The sequence below is a fragment of the Dromaius novaehollandiae genome, chromosome 3, assembly GCF_036370855.1.
Source record: "Dromaius novaehollandiae isolate bDroNov1 chromosome 3, bDroNov1.hap1, whole genome shotgun sequence".
Taxonomy (NCBI): domain Eukaryota; kingdom Metazoa; phylum Chordata; class Aves; order Casuariiformes; family Dromaiidae; genus Dromaius; species Dromaius novaehollandiae.
Genome location: NC_088100.1, coordinates 27,512,832 through 27,538,691, shown reverse-complemented (window position 1 = coordinate 27,538,691; position 25,860 = coordinate 27,512,832). Strand labels below are relative to the sequence as shown.

Here is a 25,860-nt window from a genome sequence, read left to right as displayed (position 1 = left end):
TCTTGTGTTCAAAGGTTGGTGCTTGATTTAAATTACAACATAAAAATGAGGCATATGGTATCATGCTGCCTAGGATGAGAAGGCATGTCTTTTATTTGAATCTTTAAGCTGCACCTCAGAGTGATTGATTTGAGACATACTACATTTCATATTCTTTTATCTCAGTGTAATTATATATTCCAGGAACAAATTCACATTTGCTTTAACATAGACAAGTGGTGTATGTGCTTGTTTCTTTTTTACTATCATTTCTGAAGATTGTACCACGTTTTCTTAAAAAATCAAAACCCAGCTGTCTTCCCCCACCAAAAAATTTCCTAGAAATATATAAGAAGTGGTATATAAGATCACACCAGCAGCCTGTTAAGTAAGCATTTAGACTATTTTTTTTTAATTTATTTTATTTAGTTTAAGAATTACTACAGCAATCTGTTCTCAAAGATATTGCAGATAATAGTATTAAGTTATTACGACAATTACAATACATAATAAATATATATAAATAAATATAAATACATCATAGTTTACATTCCGTTTACTTATTTGCTGATAATTGTGTAATAAAGTGTATTTTCAAGAGACAAAAAAGAAGCCAGATTTCCTGAACTTTATATTGCAGAATTCTTGTTTCTTGACTTTTAAAAAGGATGACATTATTTAAAGATACTTAACGAAATCGGAGAAATAATATTAATTACGTAGGGCAAAGATCTTGTGTCCATTTTTCTCTCTTTCTGTCTCTCCTTTACCCACCATTCTTATGGTCCATGTTTTAATCCTGAACCTCCCAGGTATTCAGAATTTATGTTGTCTTCCACGTGGTTTAAGACTAAATGATTGACCGCTCTGAAGTCCCTGTGTTCCACCCTTTTTATTCTTCTACACATATAGGCCTTGTCAGTAAATGACCCTGTGGATAGGTCTTTTTCTCAAAGTATATTCACAAGAATGGGACTTCTTTGTTGTTGCAGATTACCAAGCATTCCCAAGCAACTTTTATTTTCTTAATGCTTGTAAGGTATAGAATATAGAACGGTACTCAAACAGTAAAAATAGATAGGTGAATAAAGTAAAAAGGATCATTAAGAAGTTAAGAACAATTTAGAAATTAAATTATAAGCTATTTAAGTTCATATCAGCATGCTGCGTTGTTTCATGATGACTCTGGAGATGGTAAATGACGCTCTCAGTCAATTTAATAGAAGTTCACTGCTGAGCTCTTTTAAAAATTTTCTTTGAAGTCAAGAAGAGTTTTCCCTATAGCAGATCAAGTCAGTAGACTCATCTTGATTTTTTAGCCAGATAGTCTTCATGGTGTGGAATAAGAGCTCAAGAACATTGGAGGGTGGAGTGCTGAAGACGGAAAGAAACAAAAGCCTAAGCAAGACTATGCGGTAAGCGTGCTAAAGTTGCCAGACCCGGTGTTGGAAGTTAAAAGGCTGATGATAAAGTGAAAGTTTGACCTGAATGGAGTCATTGATTTTTAGTTCTTTTATGCAATTGGATGGTAAATAGTGGAAAGATAATTGAAAATTCTTAGCAGATACGGATCTATGTTATATTTGGATTATTATGTGGGTTTAGTACTTTATATTACAGCTGGAAATGTTGTAAAGGATTTTACAGATCTTGCTCTGCAAATTTGGGAATTAAAAAAAATACACAGGAAATTTGTACTCAGAGCCAACATCTGTTTTTTGGTGAGATCCTGTTTTTGACTTGTCCCACCTCCACCTCCTTCAAAGACTACACATGGGCACAGTGATGTTCATTTCCTCACTTGCCAGCTCAAAGAAAAAGATTAATTTCAGACACCCCATGTTTCAGATCATTATACTGAAAGTCATACATCTTAAAGTCATACATCTTGATATCATTCTTCCTACTACATTTTCTCATTGCCTTGGCTGAGGATGAAGATAAGCGACTTGCCTAAGGTCAGCTAGATCCAAATTTAGTTCCTACCGAAATAAATGGGAATATATTCATTAGCTCAGATTTCATTTTTAATAAAGATTTCACTTACAATTTCTGGATCTTCTAGCATCTTAGTTGCCCTGGTTTGGTTAAGGTAATCTCTAAAGCTGTTTTATCTACTGTAAGACCTGCCAATTGGTCAGACACAGAAGTTTTCATAAAGGAAAATACTTATTGCTACTTGTTTATTTAATGTTAACTACGTGCTGTTTAGTTAAATTTTGTATTTTTGAAATGTCTGATTAGGAGACTAAGAAATAGTATTAACGCCGGGAGTTTTTTCATCTTTCAAGGAAAATGATGGCTCCAGTTCTTGCAGCCTATGGGTTGAAAGATTCACTTGGCTGTGAAGGTGTGGTTGAATTTCAGTTTCTCTGTGAATATCACGCAATGTGAAGTTGGTGCAGTATAAGTACAGTCTGGAGATAAAGCTGATATGAGTTTGTCACCTCTGCTCTTTCATGACATAAATATTTGAAGCATTTAACCAAGGTGCCAATTCTCTGAAATTTTAGAAATTGCAAGTTATTGAGAGCCTTTGATGTGTCAAGTGTGAAAGGAGTTGTGTTTAAAGAAATGGTGGGGGACTTCAGAAAGATAGCAGTTTAGTACTTCAGGCTGTGTTGAATCCTCCTCTATCATTTAGCTCCTTAATTCATTTAACAAGGATTGACTCTTTAACATTATTCTTTTTCCCCAAATGTATATTTAAAAAGATATATGAAGTACAAAAGAGAAAAAGTATACTAAAGATGTTGTGTGCTATTGTGAACTTGTTCATCTTACCATGTGTACCACCTTACATCGTGTACCAGTGCACAGCGTAATGTATATGTGGACCTTGACGTACTTGCCATGTAATGAAAAACTGAGCACTCAGCTGTTCATGAAAAGTAAGGGTCATTAATAAACTGACCTTGAGAAAGTAATGGCACAGAAAAATACTGATTTTAAGACTTGAGAAAGAAAAGCTGTTAGACACAAATTTTTATGGAAAGGTTCCCTTTGGCTATCTAGTCCATCCATCTTCTATCACATAGAAAAACTCAACAGAATGTTGAAACTCTGGGAGAAGTTTTACTGGCTTATTTGGAATTTGTGAGGTAAGAGCATGTAGTATAAGGCTATAGCTCCATAATCAAAATCATGCTTTCATACTGTGCTATTTTAAATACCAGTAAAACTAATTTAGCATTTTGGCTCTTCAGCAAAAGGGAAATATTTTATTACTGCTTTATTAGCGGTTCACATTTGTTTAGCCCTTTTTGGGCAGAAATGTCAAAACAGTGTACAAACCTTGAAACTAAGCAATGCAGTGGAGATAAAAGTCTTTTCTATCTTGTAGTATGTTTCTAATAACATAGATTGTAATGGAGAGTCAAGAGTTTATTAAATATGAGATTATGAATCACATACAGACTTTTGTTTTCAAACTTTCTAGGTCTTTTCATCAGTCTCTCACTCTGAAGGAGTGTAAACCTTATGTCAGAAAACTGATAAATGCATGATTTACATTTCAGTAAAATACTTTCACGGATAATTTTAAGGGTTGCTTTTTAATCATAGGGTATTACAGTTGGAAATGATATGCTCATGATTTTTCAGACTTCTACAGGGCTAGATGTGGTAATTGACAGTGAAGATTTTGATCATAGTTTGGGACAAAATTCTGATGCTGCAAAATGTGAAAAAGAAGCTGCAGGTCCTGTGAAGAAAATTATGCTTTCTGTTGGCGCATTGTTTCAGCTGATACATTTTTAGATAGATCCTGTGTTAAATAGAGACTTATTTTATGGTTTAGGTAAATGAATGAAATTTACTCTAATTATTATATGACATGTGAATTTATTTTTTGGATTAAATATCCGTATGAGAGAATGCTTCTCAACAGTTCTTACTATGAAAAGATAGATTTATTGCATGCAAAAACTGCTAAAAGGTGTATTGGTAAAAAAACTGAGCTGGGTAGACATTTCTTCTTTGTTTGGCTGTTTTTTTGTCCACAGATGTTAGCTGTTTTGTATGGGAATAAAGGTGTTAGTTTATGAGTTTCTTGGAAAAAAAGAATTTAAAAGCTTTCAATCCATGAGATGTGGACTGAAGCGCCAGAGGACGTTGGTGGAATGTTAGGTGAAACCCATAGGGAAATAATTCAACAGCAGCATCTGGAAAGGAACTGTATGTGGCTTCAGGGTTTACTTTTAATGTAAGTAGTTAAGATGAGATTAAATATAGGTGTTAGTATGTGAGAAATGGGGGAGCAAGCTAAGTGATGAAGGTATATCATGTGGAACGCTGGGATTAGGAAAAAGATTTAACAGAATCTGTGGCTAATCACAGCTGAATTTTTAAAGTCTGGAAACATAATATGCAGTGAACTCTATGCTGGCGTCATGCAAAGCAAAACAGCTTACATGAAGAATTTATTGGAAAAAAGAAGAGAGAGGATAGGCAAGTTCCTTGGCCCTGCTATGTCTCATATCTGCTTGAGTGGTATGAAGAAGATGGAAAGTTAAGCTACTAAATCAGCTGCCTGTTGCCTGTACAGAGAAGAATCTGCTGGTGATTGGGAATTGTCTCTTGTCTCCCTGTCATTTTCTGGTATTTGGGACTTGATTCAGTTGCCTAAGCATAGTTGTCTGATACCACTTGAGATGCCCTAGGGTAACAGATAGCTCACAGGGCTTGCAGATACCACACAGAATCTGTGAGAGATCTGTATCCTCTGGACTGGTAGCTGAAGGTGAAGTGGGATGCATCTCAAAAGGACTAGATGCTTATAATTAGCCAACTGAATTGTGCCCTTACTACTCAGCTTAGTTGTTTCTGTAGCTCTTGGTCCAATGCTGACAGTGCAGAGAAATGGCTTGATTCAGCTGCCCACACTTCATTCAAAGTGCTATTTAAGATGCTCTGGTATATCTTGACCTCCAGCTGCCAAAAAGGCACAATCCTACGTGCTGTGTTTTGGAAACCTTAAGAACATACCGATATATAAACTGACTGTAATGGGATACCTAGCACACCTGTAGACACCCATATGTATATACATAAGGTCAAGTATCTTAAACTCCAATTGAATGTTGCCATTAAGGACATTTCAGAGCATTTTGAACGGAGTGGGTGGTATGGCTGGATTGCCATTTAGTCCCTAATTATTATTATCTATCAGCAGAGTTTAGAACAATCCTTTTGCCAAGATTGTTGTAATTATTTGTCTTAGTAAGATGCAGGTATAACTGATGGTAATACTGTTAGATATATTTGGCAAATTTCACACTTTGTTTACACTGACCCACTGATCTTATTATCAGTTTTACAAAAATGCACATTTTTTTTCTCATCTATTGCCCAGCTTATTACCCAGAATATCAGTCCTAAAAAAAAAAAAACTTATTAAATTTACAAAGTCAAGGAATGGTAGCAGTAAACAATTGGGAAGTCTCATGATTCATTTTGCCATGACCTCTATTCCTCTCGTTCTTAAATGATAGGATCCCATTCTATTTTTCCCTTTGTTATAGCTTCTCCGGTATCAGTCTATTTTGTTCTGCTTAAAATCTTATTATATCACTATTTAATTTAATAAATTGGGAATTCAGCCAGTTTCACAGAAGCCTCAAATACAGTATGGATATCTTTCTTTACTAAGGTATATCATTATAATCCATGTACTGTTTAATAAGCTCACGAAAGCAGACAAAAAACTTAAAAAAATTATTTAAAAATAAGGCCTCCTGTCTGTCTTTATTTCTAGATTTTAAATAAAGAAAATTTTCAGTAGCTTTAATTGTTTTCAGTTCAATGGCAGAAAATGTTGCTTTCTAAATATACTCATATTTGACTGGTTGCATTGTGAAAATGGAACATGTTTTATAACATTAAGCATGGTGTAGCATTCAAGATACCATAATATCCTCCCTACTACTGGGAAATTATTATGGTAACACTTTGCAGATGTCATTTTTCTAAAGAGGAGCTTTATACATTTCCAATTCTCCTGAAGGACAGGTTGCCAACTATGGCTAAATAAATAGCCATTAAACTACTGTCTTTTTTATCAGTGTCTTTTGGAGAGAGAGCTATGGAAAATGTGGTGGTGGGCTAGTTGAACTTGCACTAAAGATTTCCTTGGCCTTTTAGGCTCTGGTTTCTGACACAGAAGGTGATTTTGATGACAGAAATAACTGAGAATCCTTGATTTACTTTCAGGTTTTAACTTGAGTTCGTAAAAGATCTATTTATAATATTCACTTCTATTGACAATGAAGGCATATCTAATAGGATGGATGGGCTGATTCTTCAGTGTATTCATTTTTTCCCTACTGATATCCCAAAGCATTGTAAAGGGCAAATTACTTTCACATGTTGGTCTTGTAAGGATAATCATGCCTCTGCTTTTTCAATGTGTATGGAAAAACACCATTCTTTCTGCCTTCTAGAATTCTGTCTTTAGTCTTGCCTGTAAAACACCATACACCATACACACCATAATGCTATTACCATAAATAATAGTAAAGGAAAGTGTGGGAGGTTTTGGCTCCAGTGTCATCAGTATGCTGTTGATCTCAGTTCTCTGTATCCTTTTCATCCAGTGCAGATGGCAGAGTATAATTGCTTTTCCAGACTTTGACCAAGATAGGGATATGGATGAAAGTGAGTTGGCTGCAAATCAACTTGGTTAATGGAGAAATGTTGCTTGTTAGCCAAGAGAAGCATTTAGGGAAATAGAAAAAGATAATGTGTACACCATGTCATGAAAGTACATTTTTAATTTTTGCTGGAGTGGCTAGCTGTGTTGGGATCTTACTAACAACAGAGGCTTCTGGTACCTTTTATTATCAATGATTCCATTGTAATACAGGTTTAACTATGGTTGTCCATGCCTCTACTACCACCTGACTCTAGTAATACATTCTCTTAATCATTATTTTGCAAGTTATCCAAAATCATCTCTGACTGCTGCACACGCCTATATGCTTTTAGGTCATATGAGCTGTTAGCTATGGTTGGCACTTGTATTCAGACCTCTGCAATTGCACAGACTCTCCATTTGTAGAAAGTAGGAACAAATATTTTGTGGAAAATGGCAAGCCAAGTTATCAGTGGTAATTCAGACAGTTCAGAATCATCCAGGAGGCTGTTATTTGATAGACTTGAGATTATGAAGAACGTTAAGTAAAATACATGCATGAATATCAGAGGAGGAGTTTCTTTGTTTTCAAAGATTGTGAAGTCTTTGGGCTTGGTTTTATCCTTCTGAGTTTTTGTGCTCTAATGCTACTGCTTTTTTCAGAGCATCCAACATCAATGGCAGGGAATTGGACATGATTTGCAGTTGCTCCTAGAACTAGCTTCCGTGGATATCTGCTCCGTCTGTTACACTCGTCCTTCGGAGCACAGTTCCTGAGATTTCACCTTTTCATGGCTGTCTGTCAAAGCAGCAGTTTCAATGGCCTGTATCAGCCTGTGGAATTTCCTGATCCACTTGCTTGCATTTGGCAAATTTTAAGCCACGACCACCGGAAATGTTTGTGTGACTCTCTACTGACACTTAATAGGTTGTTTTCCTTGGCAGTATAGTTATAATAGAGGATAAACTATCATGATTTTGATTATTACAATTTTAAATGCATAACTATGTAATTCACAGTGTTCACATTTCTCACCTTTGTTTACTAAAGGGAAAGACTTCTAGGAATCTGTAACTGTCTTAATACCATGTTCATTTTTACACGTTTACCAATATAGTTTCATGGACTTTATTTAAATTATTAAAGGTATCAGCATATCTGAAGAAGAATAAGATTCTAAAACATTAACGTGTGTAAATTAATAATAAATCTAGAAACTTATTTATGTTTTATATATATATTTCCCCTGAATATATGTATATCTAATATTTGAAGCAATACTAATAATTATATTTTATGTAATAATCATATTTATGTATGTTTTATCATAAATATTTATGTTTTGAATAGGTGGTTTTAATAGGTGCTGCCGTTTGTCATTATGTAGGCTGGGAAACTTAGCTTTTGTTAGCTTTCTATCCAGCATAACCATTACTGGGTGTCTGAGATATAGCCATCAGTTAAATTGTGTTCTGTTATTTCACTGTACCTGTGCTTTGCACAGTCTGTGGGGTTGGAGGTAGTATATGAAAAGTTATAAAGCAAGGACAAAGAACATCATCAGAACCAAACCCTGGAATGATGATACTTTAGTGTCGGTTTTTGACTTTTGAAATAGTGAAGGATGGGAGGAGGTAGGTACTCACTGCAGCTTTATCTTCAGTGCAGCTGTAGTAAATATTCAGTCTTTCAAACTAAACTGTAAGATTATATTCTTTGAAAATGGCCATGGTATCACAGAGCAGATAACCAAAAGGGTGTGGGCCATGATGGAATTGTTAACTAGTCTGTTCAGATACAATTCAGAAGTCTTTAAAAAGCTAGCAGTTATAGGCTAGCAGTTCATTGTTTCATACACTGTTACTGGGAAAAACACATGCTTGGTGTAGTAGTTCAGTGTTGCTGTTTAATCCAGAAAGGTATATTGTTACCTTCTGTGCTCACTTCAAATAATGGAGAAATCTGAAAAAAAGTCCAGTTTATAAAGAAACTGAGATAGTTGTGAAGAAATGCATAATAATATTGTTGCAAGATCAGTATGGCAGCATGTGATTTGTTTAACTAAGAGAAATAGTTTCAGAATGTATTGCAAAACCGCAACATGATAAAAAACAATAAGGAAACTTTAACTGTGTTTATTACTTCCGAACTTGGCACTTCCTAAAGAAAAAGGAAAATGAGGAATAGTATAACAATGAATGTCAGTTTAGTCTTTGATGTGATGGAAAAAGAACAACAGAAATAGCTTTCAGACTTTCATGTGGATAAATAAGGTATTAGAACTTCTTATTATGCTTTTGAAATAAAAGTGAAAGTAGACACCTCCAGACAGTGTTCAAATATATGACTATCTTTTCAATTAAACAAAAAGGAAGGAGTCAGGATTTCAGTTTATGTGTATTCATAGTTCAAGCTGAGTTCACTTGAATTGGTTATATGAGGGAAGTTATATGTTGGAGGCACCTGCAGGTTTTGTTTGCATCTCTGAGTGGCTAAGCACATGCACTGTAAGTGAAAGGGTAAGCTCCAACTCAAAGAAAACAATATTCAGCAGGTGTTTCACACAAAGTGAAATGTGAGAGTTGACCTCTTCTGATCTAGTACAAAGAAAAATATCCCGAGAAGTGAGGAATTTCTTCTCCTAGTCCCTCTGTTTGACTCCTGCAGACAGAGATTATATTGATTTATTAACTCTGTAGTGCTTTTGGAAAGTGTGTTATTTTGTGTTTGGCCTGACAGAAACATACTTCCATATAGAAAGGAGTTGCTTATTTGATATTACTAAGACCTGGGAGGTATCATGCTGGGAAATCAGCTTGCACACTTAGTAATACTCCTGTGATTCTCTTAGCAGGAAGTGATTTAACACAAATGCGTAGTGTGCCTCAATTTGCTCTTTTATGAGTGGACTTGTATTTGTGTAACAGACAGAACTCTTTTACTATTAGATGGAAGTTTGGTATGTTTTTTCTTGTCAGAGGCCTGTGATTGTAAAAAGACCCTTGTTTGTTGCTTGGACAACACATTATCCGTTGGGATTATTCTCATAGCAACTGATCACCGTATCCTCCACCATGTAAGGAAACGATGCAGCAGGATCAGAGAGAGTTAGTGTGCAAAACAGTAACTTTCAGGAGAAGCTTACAACTGCTGCTGCCCTAATCTAGAGCATATGACATTACTGGTCTCAATCAGAAAAGCTTATACTTAAGTGACAGCCATTAGAAACTGTCACTTTAAACTTTCTGTTTATGTACTATTGACAGAAAGGGGCAAAGAGAGGGATGAGTAGGCTCCATTCTATTCCCAGTATATATAACCACTTGGGGTAAAGAAATGCTTAAGGGGTATATGTCTGAGCTGGATGTCAGGGGTCAAGGTTCAGATATTGTGAAAAACTCTAGAATAAGAGATTTCTCTCAGCTTGATTACCAGGGAGCAGCAAAGGCCAGCTGCTCCCTAAGGGAGGGGAGCCAAGGGTAAACAGGGGGCGCAGGGCAGGGGTGTCACCAACCAACGCCTGGTCCTGCGGTACCAAAATGAGCTGAGCAGGGCAGGACTGGAGATGGTAGCCAGGTTCAACCAAGAGTCCAAATCATCAGGCACATTTGTGGTGATAAGGCAGGTCCAAAGTTGAGCTGGGAGTGCAGGTCAGTGAGTCAGGATCAGGATTAGGCCCACCGATGGTAATCAGGGTCAGCCACAGCCTAGTGACCCCCAGGCAGGTCCATAGTGATGAGGGAGGTCAAGCTGGAAAGTCAGTTGGGGGAGCCTGTGTCAATGGGCAGAAGTGTGGGGAGAGGTCCCGTGGTGCGTAACAGAACAATGAATAAAGCTGATGGGAGGACAAGAAGTAACATCTGTTATCTGAGGATTTTTCTTACTATACTCCCACTTCACAAACTGATGTGTGAATGGTATGTTTGCAGAGGAGTTACCTGGAAACGAGGCAAGAATTCAGTCGATCTGAATTGCTTCCGAATTAGTAGCTTGGGCAGAAGGACAGAAACCATGCCAATTGCTCCAAAGAGAGGCCCTGAAACAGGAATTAGAATCCTCTTCGTGGGATTGATACTAAAATATGTGTGCTACATGTTGGCTCTCTTATTCCTGGAAAGCTGCTGTTGTATAAGGCTGTAAGACAGCAGTTGATGAGGATGTGTTTTGGATTGAAACAGTCTGCTGCAAGAGGGAGTGTTATTTCCCCTCTCCTGTGTATTTACCTGTCTTCCAGATTCTCAGAGTTGTAGATGGATATCCTGTGAGGAAGAGTTTTGAGGCAAAGGTGAAATGCAGCAGCAGGATAGACAGGGAACCATATCAGCAAAGAAGGGTGAAATCTTCATTTAGAATGAGAAAAAGAAGACATCACTGACTGAGCTCTAGGAGGAACTCAAAAGGAGTTTGGTCTCTTAATCCCTCATTAGGTGATATATAGTTCATCTGAAGCAAATTTCTACTTGAGATTAAGACACTTAAATGAAGACATGTAGGTGTCCACAGCAGCTGTAAGTTCCTCTGATAGGCAGTAGAGACCTAGGGCAGGACTCAGTTGCCTAAACACAGGTGCCTAGTGCCATTTGAAACACCTAGGGTATATGAGACTTTCATATGGGGCAGGCACATCTGATGCAACATGGAAAGGATCCCCCTTTTTTTCTGGAATAGCATTCAGTCCCCTAGTCAAGCACAGTTAAATGAACCTGGCATTGCAGATCATCAGCCACTAGGTGTCAATTTCAGGATGAATTGGACTTTTTATGCTCCATCAGCTGTGTTGAATTATACAGCTGTAATGGAAGTTTAAAAATCTAGCATGCCTTTAGATATCTACATATAGAGAGCAATTTAGAAGCTCGATTTCACTTGCCCAAACAGGTGTGTCTAGTGCCCTACAGTGTCTGGACATCATGACAGAGTTGCAATGGGACCCTATAGCAGATGGGTGAAATGGGATCTGGGCCTTTCCTGAACAGCACTTGGAGGCCATCACTCTAAAGTCATCCAGAATGACTCTAGGTACACATGTTTTGACAACAGAAATGAGCTGAGGTAACTTAACCTTGAGCTGAATATCACTCTAAATCTTTTCTTCTGTAGCTTTCGAAGTCTGATCCTAAAGCATTTACCAAAAGGCATAGTAATATATAGATGGTATTTTGCTTTTTTAAATCTATAACCATATGTCCATGAGTAGTGTAGATTGGAGTGTGACTTGAATTTTGTAGTTTTGTGTTAAGAATATTATATTCTTAACACTGCAATATTTTTACAAGCTTGAGAGAGTTCCCTATTCATGTCATTTTTTACGTTTTATACTGTCAGATCATTAAACTTCCACCCACCTGATGGAATTCTTTTTCAAAATACTCATTTGTAATTTCTAAATAAAAGCTGTAGATTTTTCTCATTATTAGTTTATATCATTTGCATTGTTATGACCTTTTTCTTCACCATTAAAGTCCTCTTTATGAGCAGGGTTAAATTGAACAACTGGCCACTCTAGCAGCTTAATCATTTATAGTTCAGCTGAATTTCCCCTGTGCTTACAATTGTTTCCTCTGCTTTCATATGAATGACTTGCATTTTCTTATAAACAACCTTGCAGCAATTTCATAAGTGTGCTGGTAGAATATTAGAATTTCATAATTAATGGAAATGACAGTAGAAATGTTAGAGTTGTTACTTCACAATGCAAATCTCTACAGTGAATTCCTAGTCAGTTCAGATAATTTCCTGATATATCTGAACAACTATTCTTTCATGAGCTCACACAAGCCCTCTAATAAAAAATATTGGCAAACTTCTAAGCACATTAAAATTAAATTCGAAGAGATGGACTAAAGCTGTAGTTTTGGGTTTACTCCCCAGTACAAGAAAGACATGGACATACTGGAGTGGGTCCAGCAAAGGGCCACAAAGATTAGTGGATTGAGCACCTGTCATATGAGGAAAGGCGGGGAGAGCTGGGACTGTTTAGCCTGAAGAAGAGAAAGCTTGGGGGATCATAGCAATGTTTATAAATACCTGATGAGGGGAGTAAAAAGACAAAGCCAATCAGTTCTCAGTGGTGCCCAGTGACAGAAGAGGCAGTGGGCCCAAGCTGAAGTACAGAAAATTCCATTTAAATGTAAGGTTTTTTTTTTTTTTTTTTACTGTGAGGGCAGTCAAGTACTGGAACAGGTTGCTCAGAGAGGTTGTGGAGTCTCCATCCTTGGAGACATTCAAAACCCAAGAGGACATGATCCCAAGTAACTTGCTTTAGCTGATCCTGCTCTGAGCAGGGGAGTTGGACTAGGCAATATCCAGAGGTCTCTTCCAGCATCAACAATTCTGTGATTTGTTTCAGATATTTTATCTCTGCATTTAACTATTTTCATTCCATAGTGTTTTAGTTGCATTTTATCTTTTGGCTAATATTAATGTATTTTTGTCAATATTTGTTTATTGGTTCTGTTGGGGTTGTTCATGGCATATGGAGGAAACAAGCTCCTTTAATAGAGAAATGTAAAAGACGAACAATTACGTGAGGATTTAGAATTGGAGGTGTTTGTGATGTGGATGATAACTTTACATCTTGTCTTGGCTAAATAATTGAAAGCCATTTTATGTCAAGATTTTGTATTGTTTCACTGGGAGGTTATTAGAGTGTTAAGAGCTTCCTACACCTTTCCTACAACCTGCCTAAGAGCCAGGTAGAATTGCACTGGTTGCCTGCAGGATGCCTATGGATAGGTGTGGCTTCGCAATGTCCTTTGTGGATAGCTATTTTGCCCTCTTATGGATGCTGTCCTGATGATTCAATTCTTTATTGATGTAGAGAGACGAAAACTAGACACAGTTTTTCTACTCATCAAATGTCAGGCTAGTGTCTTACCTATGATGTCCCTGTTTATATCCCAGAATTAGGTTGCCATTTCATTTTCTTTTTCTTTTTCCTTGGGAGCATGATGTTAATGTCTCATATTCAGTTTGTTAGCCTTTTTAACGTCCCAGTCCTTTTCTGTTTAGTCAGGTACTCACCATTTTCTATTTGCCAAATACCTTTTTTAATCAAAATTACCAAACTGGAAAAGTAAGTACAATCTTTAAAGGACAAACATGCAGCTATTCGCTTAATTAATCCATCAATACCTGGAACAATAAGGATAATCCTAAGTGTTGTGGTACGTATTGTCTTTATTGAAACATATCATACTTGTTTCTCAAGTGTGTTAAGGGAATTTTGAATTCTAATCCTGTTGTCCAATGCACTTGCAACTGCTTTGATTGTGGTGTTTCTATTCCATCATTCAAGATATTAATGAAAATACTCAATAATATCATAAGAATAATTTACTTACTGAAAGCCTTTCAAAGGCTGATGAATTTTTTTGCTGGTAGAGGCCTCTGCCTGGCTACTGTTTTCCCAACAGTCATGTCAGCAGCATGTGACAGAAGTTCTGTGATGGGTACTCATTGCATGTATGATACAGGATGGGCAGAAGCTGGCTTCTGCTGTCTCAAGAAACTCCAGAAATTGCTTTATCTACTGTGTTAAAAAGTTGTGTCCAACGAATTTTTGCAGTTTGTGTCCTCTCTCTTTCTCTTCCAATCTAAAGTACAGTACAAAATAGAAGACTCTTGCTTCTCCAGTCTAGGAGGATGTATCACCCTTAAATGCTTCCATTTTTCTGCTTATCCTGATTTGGTATAGTATACTATCAATAGAGTATCAGTTTTCCTCCCATTTATCTTTATCTAGAAACAATCATCAGGTCTGTGTGCCACTATTTTCTGAATATCAGTATATCTTTCTTATATCTCACTGGTGAATCTCCTTCTTTTTCCCCTAGTTAACTTAGGAATGAGTATCTTTTATGTCTATCTTCCAGTAGTGTGAACTGTATAAACAGGTCTCTGCAATGCCGCTTCAATTATTATTTATGTACTAACATTTTAATTTCTTCCTGTTTATTTCCTCTATGTCTTGTAAAGTTTAAAGGCATCTATGTGTTCAGAAGACTGACCATTGTTTTCTTTGTTCTCCTTCCAGCAACTGTATTATTTATCTCAGAGCCTTCTCCCAGTTTTTAGGCATTTGTCCATGTCACTGCACATGCACATATGGAGTTACAATGCCACCTCCCTGCTGATCCTAGTTTAAAAACGTTCTCAGAAACATTTCTTCCTTTTGCAGGATGGATCTATCTACCTTTACGCAGTTGTCTTCTGTGCCGGAACACCACCTTGTGGAAACGGAAAGCAGAGCTTCGTCTTTGCTTGGCTGGAAAGATTCAAAATTCTTCTCCCTTTCTTTTGGGTCCTTTTAGTTACTTCTGAAAAACTCTGGGAGTATTCGTCAGTGCCATTAGTACCCATATGGACGAGCTGCATGGAACGAAAGTCAGAAAGCTGAAGGAACGTCAGCAGTTTTACTAGAAGTTCTGAAGCAGTGACAAAGCTTAAGAAAATGTGTTTATTTAATTTGATTACATTTATGGTTATATTAAGAAGATTATGCTGCTCTAATTAATGGTTAATAGGGTTTTCTATAATAAACTCATATTTTTAGCTATTTATAACTCAGGGAAAATGTTTCCATACAGAAATTTGGCATACAATGTCTGAAGCTGAATAGTATGGCTTTCCTTTTTCATTTTTTTTAAAGAATCTTTGGCTGCATTCTGTTTTGAGGAAGGCAGTTTTTTGTGGTTTTATATGCTTTTTGTTCTCCCTTGGCAAGGCTTGATGCATGGAAAAAACAAATTTTCCAGGCCCTTAGTCTTTTATGTCAACTATTTCCTTTTCGATATTCCAAACATTGTACTTTGGTAGTCATTACTTTTTAACAGAGCCAGTATATAATTCAATAAACAGTCACCTCTAAATATCTACAAAAACTGCTTTTTATACTTTGTTACATGAAAATACTTTTTATAAAGTAATTTTATGCAATATTTTTCCTGAAACAGGAAAGATTTTCATGACATGTTTAGTGAAATAAATACTTGTGTAATGAATACTTGTGCATTTCTCTAACATTCACTCTTTTTGGATTCTCTTAAAATATACAAACTATTTTTCATTTTTCTATTTATTTTCTGTGGACTGTTTAATACCATAATTGAAGGTACCTAAAATTCTCTAAGTGTGTCTCATTAGTGGTTCTGAAAATTCTGCTTTTTTACCCCAAATGGTTATACCTTTGGAATGCTCCAAGTAGGGGGACTAGATGCCTTGATCTTGGATGTCTGAGTCCTGATTAAGGTCTAATGCCATCCAGACAGTAGAAAAGTGCTTAAATTTTACTTAAGTTCAGAAGGACTTCAGTCTGTTCTGTGCATTTGGAGTTTGCCTAATGACTACGGGTGGCATTGAGTCCAGCACAAAAATGGACTGGTCACTTCTTCAGCTGTATTTTTAAGTGGTGTTCAAGTATTCTGCAAGTGTGGCACTATGATCAGAAGACTTTCCAAGAGAGCAGGAAGTCTGTTTTCATTTCCTTCCTGAAAACATTTTCAAGTCTCCAACTTCTTGGAAGGATGTCCTGACTGCTACCTTACTAAATAGTCATGAGACGGGTGAGATTAGGGTGAAGAGGTACTTCTTTCCTCCTATTACTGAACTTGGGCCACAGAATGAGAAAATGCTAGTCATTGTAGCAGAAAACAGAGCATGTACTGGTATAGTCTCTGATTTATTTCTGAGCTTTTTCCAATGACTATGTACTGTAAAATGCATAAATAGCACACATGGGACTGAATCTAAGTATTCTGCATCCCTTTTTCTTGCTTTTTATCTAAGCTTCAGCAATACGGTACAACAGAAGTTACTAGTTAAACTGGAGAGGAGGAGGATGAGAACAGGAATTGTGAGGTGCGTAAGAAGCTGGAAACAAGATAATGTTAAAAGCAGATTTATTAGACTGAAGGGACTTTACTGGTGGAGTTCCTCAGGTCTTTTTGTTTAACATGTTTCTTCAATACTACTAGACCAAGTTTATGGAAATAATATGTTTGTGCTAAAATAATCACGTTAGTCTAAATATTTTCTCCATGGAATATTAAGGTGGTAAAATTTGCTGATGACAGAAAGACAGGAGACATTGTCAGCAGCACACTGGATATCACACAGGAGGAACTGAGTGACCATGAAGGCAGGAGCAATAGAAAGTAGATTAAATTCAGTGCAAAGCAAGGCACTTGTGGACTAAGAGCCAAGAAGTCTACTCTAAGCTGTTAGTTCATCAGCTGGGAAAAAGTAAGGATTTGTCTGTAATAAGGCTTTGTGTTTCTGCTAGGTGACTCATGTGAGAATCATCCTGTACACACTTCTCAGTGTCATGTTTGAGAATGGTGAATTCAAGGTGGGACTGGAGGGCAGAAGGGCTACAAGGATAACCAGGATGAAGACCCTGTCTTATGAGAGACTTGGACTATGGCTGAATGAGGTTATACACCTGTAATATCACAGATGGAAAATAAACATCAATACTTTTGAATAAAAGTCAATACTCATTGCCTTTCTGCAATGTCCATTCCAAATTTCTGTTCTTTGTGAAATCCAACGACTCCAGCCATCCTCTTAAATGGTTATGTGAATGGCTACTGAAATGGCACATGATATAGGTGTATAAACTGTCCAGTAAAGACAGATAGAGCCCTTGATTTCAGCAGAAGTTTTACCACAGTAGAAACTGAATTGGATTTACATGATTTGGCCTAGAAATTGAACATTTTTGCCACCAAAGTTTTATGGACATTTTTCATGCTCTAAATTAAGCTTTGGTTCACATAATCTGTTTTAGCTCCCTTTATTTTCAGTCACAGCTTTATTCATAGCACAGCTGTGGCATTTGTCTTGTAACAAGAAGGAACTGATAATCATGAAGTAACCCAGATTTATGCCCTTAGTGTTGAAGCTGTGCCATATTCATGAAAATAACTTTTTAAAAAAAGAAACAATATGCAGCAGATGTGAAAGTTTTACCTTCACATTTAAGTAGGTTTATGCTGTCAGTGAGTGTGGGCTTAGCACAGCTTGACGAAGTTTTAACTTACCAGATGTTCCACGTGATCCAATAGATACTGTACAGCTGTTTCCCATTGTTTTTACTGTGCCTAGATAAATATGCAGTAAATGCTCTGAAATATGTTTATTGTATTTTAGCTGGTATTGTGGCTGTTACTGTAGAAAACTTACTTAATCCATGGGCACTGAAATCGGTGGTGGTGGTGGGGAACCAAAGGTGCTGTAAAAGTATGGTACGGATGGCTCATTTTCCATTACTGTGAGGAGAAACCGCCAGCCATTTGGTTGAAACTACACTGATGATGCTAATAAGGAAGGGATGAAAAATGGTTTTTTCATCTAGTTGTGAACGTTGTGAGATTAGTGGTCCTATTTATGCACTGCAGACATGACTTCTTGAGTCTACGTCTGGTTGCTGTGAAGGCTCCGACTTGTGCATCTGGGCGCCTTTCCCTCCCAGTTGACAGTTTCATTGTTCCAGTGGAATTTAACTGTCAGGGGAGGTCATGGTTGTAGAGGGAGCAGCAGTCTCTCAAGTAGCTAGCACTAATCCCATCAAGGGCTTGAAATACTGGAATGAAGACACTGGATTGGATTCTGTATTCAGTGCAGTGCAGAAAGCAGAATGTCTCCCCGAGCTTCTGATGGGGCTGCATGTGTATGTCCCCTCTACTCATACAAGAGTTAGCCATTTGATTTGTTTTTGAAGGCACACAGCTTTTTGGGGTCAGTTGAAGAACTGCTCTGAACTGTTTCAGGACTTAAAAGCCCAGGTTACTTTAACTGCCACACCTGTCAACTTGATTCAATAACAGATCAGCTAAATAATAAAAAAGGAAGTTTCATTTCCCTTCACCTGCTTTTCTGCTCTTGTTTCTCCTTCCCCCACCTCCAACTCCCCGTGCTCTCCTCAGCCCTTTGACCTTACTGCTGCCTTCCTTCCCTCCTTTCACCTTCAGCCTCCTGCCTTTTCAAATCAGCCCTTACACTTGGAAAATTCTTCTCATCTACCAGGGGCCTTCCCTGGCCTCCTTTAAATCCTTCTTTAAAACCTTCATCTTCATCAAGCAGAGGGATTATTTTCATCTTTCATTAATAATCTCTTCAGCATTTCTTGATTTCTCTGCTCTGTTCAGATTTACAGGCTCGTCTTGCAAACATTTGCACAGAAGTAACCGTTCACAAATTGAGAACATTCAGATAAAGTTTGGAGGATTGGATCGTTTGTTTGGAAGCTTTTTGAAATCAGACTGTTTCTCACTTTATAAAACACAATGCTCATTTATGGTTTTATATACGTTCTTATAATAAACATTTGTGGCCTCAGAGGAGCAATGGAGCATGCATGCAGATAACTTCTGCTTTTAACTTCTATTCTCTAATTCAAGGTGCAGAACATGTTCTCACAAAATTTTAAGGGTAGTGAGCAAACTTACTGTTGATAAAATGACTTCATGCCCAGAATCATATGAAAAGACATGTGCAAGCTGTATCTTTGATCTTAGTGACCTTCATTGTTTTGTGTTCATTGTGTGATTTTTGTTTCAGGAATCTAAAACATCTGGACTGCCTGAGTATGTGAAGATAGTAGAAGTTGGGCCAAGGGATGGCTTACAAAATGAAGAGGTAATCTTTCTCTCTTTTTTTTGCATAGATATAAGCATTATTGCCATTGTGTAAAATAGAAATATCATTTTAATAATTTGTCTTCCATTATGTACTATAACTATATTTGTATATTTATTTATATATTAAAGCCTTGTATATTATATGAAAGTATATTATGCCTTGTATAAAAGTATATTATTGTTTATCAGATGTTACATCATACTTTTTTCTTGCTATACTTGGTTAACTAGCTTTACTGTTACTCATCCTCCATTTTTTCTCTGGAATTTGTCTTGTCAACCAATTACATTCTGTCGTAACGTAATGGATAAACATCTTGAAACACTAGCTCTCTTCATAACGTGTTCATGCTGTATGTCTTACGATAGTAGTTATAATGCAATAGATTTTATCATACTTCCTGTTGAATTGGTATGTAAGAAAGAAAAGTACTCTTTTTATAATATTATTTGCCCAAAGGCTAGTAGGGAAGCATGGAAGAAGATTAAAAGAGACTATGTAAATAGGGTGCACATGTCAAAGCAGTCACCTCTTTCCGCAAATAGATGAAGTTTACATATGTTGTTGTTACTGATGACAAAGATGTTAATAGTGTTAATAGTATTAACAGAAAATAATTACTCTGCCTCAACTATGGGGCTTTTTTTTGTTTTCTTTTTCCTTTGGCTGGATTATTCTGTGTTACTATTTCCTTTGTCACTTCTTTGGTATGCTGGTATTTGGTTGCTAATAATCAGTGAGGCCAGATCTATATGCAATTACATGGAAGTGCTTTCACATTCTTTTATGGTGGACAAAAAATGAAATAGGATCATGTACACTGCTTAGTGCTTTTTTTGTGCAGTAGTTTCCTACTGTCAGTAAAGGGTATAGATTTGGTATACTGTATAAGCATAGTTCATTACTTCAAACAAAGTGTTGCTTATGTGCTAAGAACATTTCTCTTCCAAAAGTTTCTTACTGTGTGAAATACTTTACAATAGTATGTCTCCATGTTCATAGGTCATAGTCCCAACTGATATCAAAATTGAGTTAATCAACCGGCTTTCCAAAACAGGCCTGCCTGCAATAGAAGTGACCAGTTTTGTTTCATCCAAATGGGTGCCTCAGGTATGTAAAATCATCACCATTAGAACTATTTAAATTTAAATGCTATTCCATGCAATGGAGTTTTCTAATACCTCCGCCTGTTTCACTATACAAGAAAATGGGTCAGAAGTAATCTGTTGTTTTTTGTAAAATTTACACCATTTACACAGTTTAAAAGTTTTACAGTTTTATCCAGGTCCACTGAAGTTGGGCAAATTATTTAAAAGTAGTAAGGTGTAAAAGAATATACATACCTTTATCTATGTATCTCTCTGTCCCACAAGTTAATTTCTAGTGAAAAATATCAAGATACTGTGGCACAGATATTTCCTTTTTCTTGGATACTTCACCAGCTTCTTTTGAATATTGATAAAGTTTTAAAACTGAAAGAACTTCTGATATCTTCATCTGTCCATTGAAGTGTTTGTTGGAACATGAGGGCTTTCCAATTATAAGGTGCTCTGCCAATCTCATGGTACCACAGCCCTAATTTGTATGCCTGTGGGGTCATCTGCAGTGCATGCAGACACAGTCAGTGTCAAAAAAGTTGTTTTTAAGAAAAGCCAGCAAGCTAGGCAGGAACCTGGTTAAATCTATCAATAGAATTAGGGAGCAGCAAGGGCAGGTGGCTCCACAAAGGATGGGGAACTGGGAGCCAACAATAACAAGGTGAGCAGAGATTGTGGCCTCACTGACGAAGGGGCAGTCCCACCCAAGAGCAGAGCAGGTCTGGTGAAAGTAGCCAGGGAAGCCAAGCATACAGATCTGCAGACAAATCCATAGTGTTGAGGCAGATCCAAGGTCAAGCTGAGAAGTCAAGTTCCTGAGTCAGAGTCAGTCAACAGAGTTACAATCAGCAGCATACATAGCCAAGCATGAGCTTGGCTGCGATGCAATTGCAGTGTTTCTCAGGCAGGGAGGGCGCATGAGAGCCCAGCTTAGGAGTTGCTTCTGAGTGAAAAGGGACACTTAACAGAGCTGTTTAGGGGATCCTCTGCTGAACCCTCTAGCTTTTTCTTGAAGACGTCCAAAGCTGGCTGAGGCTTCTCAGACTGCCCTCATCTTATCAATGAGCTGTCCTTAAGTGCAGGCAGCTAAACTCTTAGGAGAGGAGCAGTGCACTCTGGGCCCTGACAGACAGAAATGCTAGGAGTATGACTTGGAGTGATTACTACATAGGGTGTGAGAAATAGTCTTGGATGTAAATTTCCCTTTTGCAACATGAGTCTATGGAAGCAGGCTAGGAATGTGTATGTGCGTGCATGTGCAAGGGACAGCAATAAAGGGAGAACGTGAGAATTGGATTGCAGGATGCTGAGTGTGGATAAGAGGTGGGGGGACAACGGAGTAAAGGGCAACTGGGTTATAGGATGCTGAGTGTAGACACAATGACAGAGAATTGAGAAGATGAAACTGTCAGGGTGTAGAGTACTGGGTTTGAATATTTGCATGAACAGCAGTGGGCATGATCTCTGTGGAACATTCATGGTGGAACCTCCTGTGGAAGCAACACTAATTCAGAGCCTACAATCAGAGAAGGGAAAGCTAGGTGTGCAGGGTTTGTGCAAACAGGGGAGATTTCATAGCAGTGCTCCCTGGCACCAGCCAAGGGAATAGACTCCCCAGGCCTAGGGGTTGTGTGGAGTGTCGTGGAAACTTCAATTTCCTTGAGTATCTGCTGTGTTTGGTACATTGAACACTGGAATATGTTGCCCAGAGAGGTTGTGGAGTCTGCATCCTTGGAGGTGTTCAAAACCCGACTGGACATGGTTCTGGGCAACCTGCTCTAGCTGACCCTGCTTGAGCAGAAGGGTAGGACCAGATGATCTCTAGAGGTCCCTACGAAACTCAACCATCTGTGATTCTGTGATTCTCATGTATCTATCCACCATGCAGTTTTCCTTTCCCAAACAGTAACATAAGCATTTGCACACATACAGACGCACATGCACTTGCGTATTGAAGGATTCTGATTGAGGGAGCAGTGTTGCAGATTCTACATGGATTTTGAATGTGCTTTGAAAGAGGCAGAGACTTTTTGCAATAATCACTAATATACAGAAAATTCTTTATGCTCAGTGCTATGTTGTACTTGTGGAATAGAGACAAGAGAAGTACTCCTGTGTTTTATTTTGTACTTTATTTGTTTAAATATTCGATCAGCTGTAACTAAAGAACTAAGGAGCTAAAAGACTAAAGAACTGAGCTGATAGGTCATTAACATAATTTAAAGTTGTTCCTACCTGTTTCCTACTCTTCTGAGAACAAATAAACATTGATGTAAAACAGAAAAGTCATGTACTTCTTTTCTTTCCCCTAAATAAAATTTAATTTCCCACATTGGGAATGTGTTTGGAAGATCTAAATTTGAGACTTTGGCATATGTAGTAGCAGTTAGGCACCTTAGTTATTTTACAGATCTAGCACTTTATTGGTGGCCATACTGAGTTTTGATAAATTGTAATAATTTGCTCATTACTTTTCCAGAATTAATTTCTATTTTTGCTACAGTTCAACAGAAATCCCAGCTTTTCCGAAGTCAGCAGCAAAACTATATTGCCAGTAGAGGTGCCAGGTTTTCATTAGAGATTTAATGCTACAAATTCAGGCCTAGTCCTGAAGTATACTATGTAGCTCCTGTTTGTGCAAACTTAATTATTGCCTGGAGGTAAAGAAATAAGTCAATCCTTGCTTATATCATATAAACTCATTTTCAAGAAGTTCCATACTTGCAGCCACAGAAACGTTTGAGTATTTGTATGTTTAGTAAGGACTACACATGTTATTTGAGAAGTAAAACTTGAAATTAATTGATAGAAAAAATAATTTTTAATGCTTTTTGTTGTCTTCTGTCAAAATGTATAAAATGTTTATCCATTTTAAACTGAGAATGCACCCTGGGACTGGATTGTGTTCCAGATTTTCCTCTGAGAAAAACGTGGTAGGCTTGTACCTTACCTTGCTCAGTAGCCAACAGAGCAGACTGGCTGTATAGCACTCTCTAATAGGCTCTCGATGTATTTCAGTATTCCCGGGACCACCAGGGAAAGGCCCAAAGGAAGGATAAAATGAAAGGAGAAGAGAACAGTGACAACGCAGATTTTCCTATTGTCAACACCGCAACAATGTGCTTTGAGATTGTTTCCATTAGAAGTGCTTAGGCTAGGTTTTTCCAAGGGCCATCAACCTTGGGCAGTTACAGCAACAAAGAATAATGTAGGGATTTTAAATATGCGAGTGGAAAGTCTAAAGCAGAGGTAGATTTCTTCCTTTCTTGGTTAATTATTTGCTTTTCCTGTGAGCCCTTAGGAGTACCAAATTTAGCTTTGGTTTGTCAGTTTTGGAAAAAAAAGAACAATCCCTTCTTATCTTAAGTTCAAGTCTGAGTACTTTATTTTAATGGCTTAATTTGTGTTTAAAATGTTTTTTATTTAAATGATAAGATTATGTTGCTTTGATAGGGAGTGCAGTCTTGACTTTGTCTTTTCTGGGCTCCTTTCTTTTTTCTTTTCATAGGTCATGGGAATAGAATTCCTGGTTATGTTTAGATCAGTCATTCACTTATTTCTTTTTTTAGTATTTTAAAGCTCTTTTATGGTTTCCCACCCAGTGTTTTTTTTGGCAAAGATTTTATTGCTGAAAGAAGCTAAAAGAAAAAGTTCCACAGTAGCAAGGTGCCATATAAAACAGGATCCTACACCTATAACCTAAATGGCTAAAAATTATAAATATCTACCATTAAAAGTTTATTTTTAAAGAAATTTGGAAAAGAAATATTTTATTACAATTTAAAAACTTACAACATGCAATATGTGTTAAAATAGGTTTTTTCTTACAGGAAAAATAGCAATGGGACAAATGTAATACATAAAATACTTGGACCTGGCAGCTTTATGCTGTTTGAAACGCTGTCGTTTTGCTTTTCTAGTATACTCTAAGTCAGGCTATAATTTTAAAGTATGGAATTAGTTCCAGCATTTGCCATTTAATTAATCATTTGGTTTCAAATATTTTCCTATTCCTGAGAAATGTAGATACTGTTTCTATTAAATTAAGGAATGAAAAATTGTTTTTTAAAAAATGAGGCATGATAGAATGTATTTTTGTGAGATTATCGCATGTGTTAGGTGGTCACACTGATTTACTTTACATAGAAACAATTACAAAAAGTTGCTTTGTGCCACCACTTGATTCTTGATGAGAAATTAGTTGTGTGTAGCTATAAGGCACTTTCCATACCATGTATCCACTTCTTTACAGACATATGTTGAGCATGCATGCTTTTTTCTGGTATTTTTAATACATTGATTTTCATAAGAGGAAATCAGTGACAGGAAGATTCCAGGATGCCAGTAGTATTGCCACTTAATGATACAGTATAATTTAATATTTCATATATTTAGGATTGTGATACTGCAAAGCTGTCCATGTATTATCCATTGTAAATAAGGTGTAACAAAAGCTTTGTTGTTCATATGCCTTTTATTAAGGTAGTCCTAAATTGACTTTTCATCAGCTTGAAAAGAATTAATCAGAAAGGCAAGTTAATATCAGAACAAGTATTGTTTGCTTGGAAGATATGATCATGTGAGAGCTGATTTAAACAGCACTGAAAGCACACTATTCAGATTTTTTTTTTTGAACTGAAAGTCTTAAAGACATGAAATATGAGGGATATTCTTTATTAATTTTATTGTTTCCAGACATGGGCATTATTAAAACATAAACTCATTTTTCCTACTTTTTTTTCTAGAAAATGTGCTGGTCTAAATAATCTACAGTTTATTACATGAATAAGTCTCTGATTAATCTTCTTGATTAGTACGTAGAGCTATATTTAATCATGAGTGAGAAAAGTATAAGTATATCTTAAAAAAACATAGTTTCTCTTCAGAAGGACACAGCTTGCGCAGTTAGATACTGTGAATGGAAACAAATGCTTGAATAAGGTAACTTTTTTTGACCTGTTCATAACATGTTGTTTGCTATAGTAAAACAGATTTTTTTCCATTTAAAAGAAAATTCTAAGTATATTAAGAAGTTACACTGTACAAAGAACTGGATTTTGCTCTATTTTTTAAGAATAGTTTAGTTGTGATTGGTCTTTTCAGACACGCCAATTGTCATGTTGAGTACAATTCAGGTTCAATTACATTTAAAACTGTAAAGTCTTTTTTAGCCATTTTCGGTCAGGCTGAATTTTTTGGAAAATTTTGAAGGTTTTGATGGTTTTGAAATTTTTGTTTTCTGTTAGTTCTACCGGTTGAGTCTGTTGAAGTAGGTTTAAAATTGCAGCAATCCACATGATCATGACTTTATCAATAGATGTTGCAATTTATATATTTTACAGATACAAAAGAAACACTCTAGAAATTTTATCTCCGGTTCTGTAATAATATAGAATTAGAAAGTTTGCACCTCAAGTATTCAAAAGTTAAGAAATGTAAATTATACAATCTCTATTTAACTGCTTTGCTGTTATACTTTTTTACGAACTAGATACCTAATCAAGACAAAA

At 36.7% G+C, this 25,860-nt stretch overlaps 1 protein-coding gene across 2 annotated transcripts in view; it reads left to right on the top strand.

Moving 5' to 3' along the window:
* HMGCLL1 (3-hydroxy-3-methylglutaryl-CoA lyase like 1) overlaps window positions 1-25,860 on the top strand; it is an 86,767-nt gene that overhangs the window by 5,722 nt on the left and 55,185 nt on the right. For both annotated transcript variants that reach the window (XR_010388230.1, XM_064508587.1), the window contains exons 2-3: window positions 19,173-19,250; window positions 20,256-20,363. Coding sequence is in view for 1 of the 2 variants with exons in the window: in XM_064508587.1 (XP_064364657.1) it covers window positions 19,173-19,250; window positions 20,256-20,363 (186 nt within the window). In the remaining variant the exon portion in view is untranslated. The remainder of the gene's footprint in view (window positions 1-19,172; window positions 19,251-20,255; window positions 20,364-25,860) is intronic.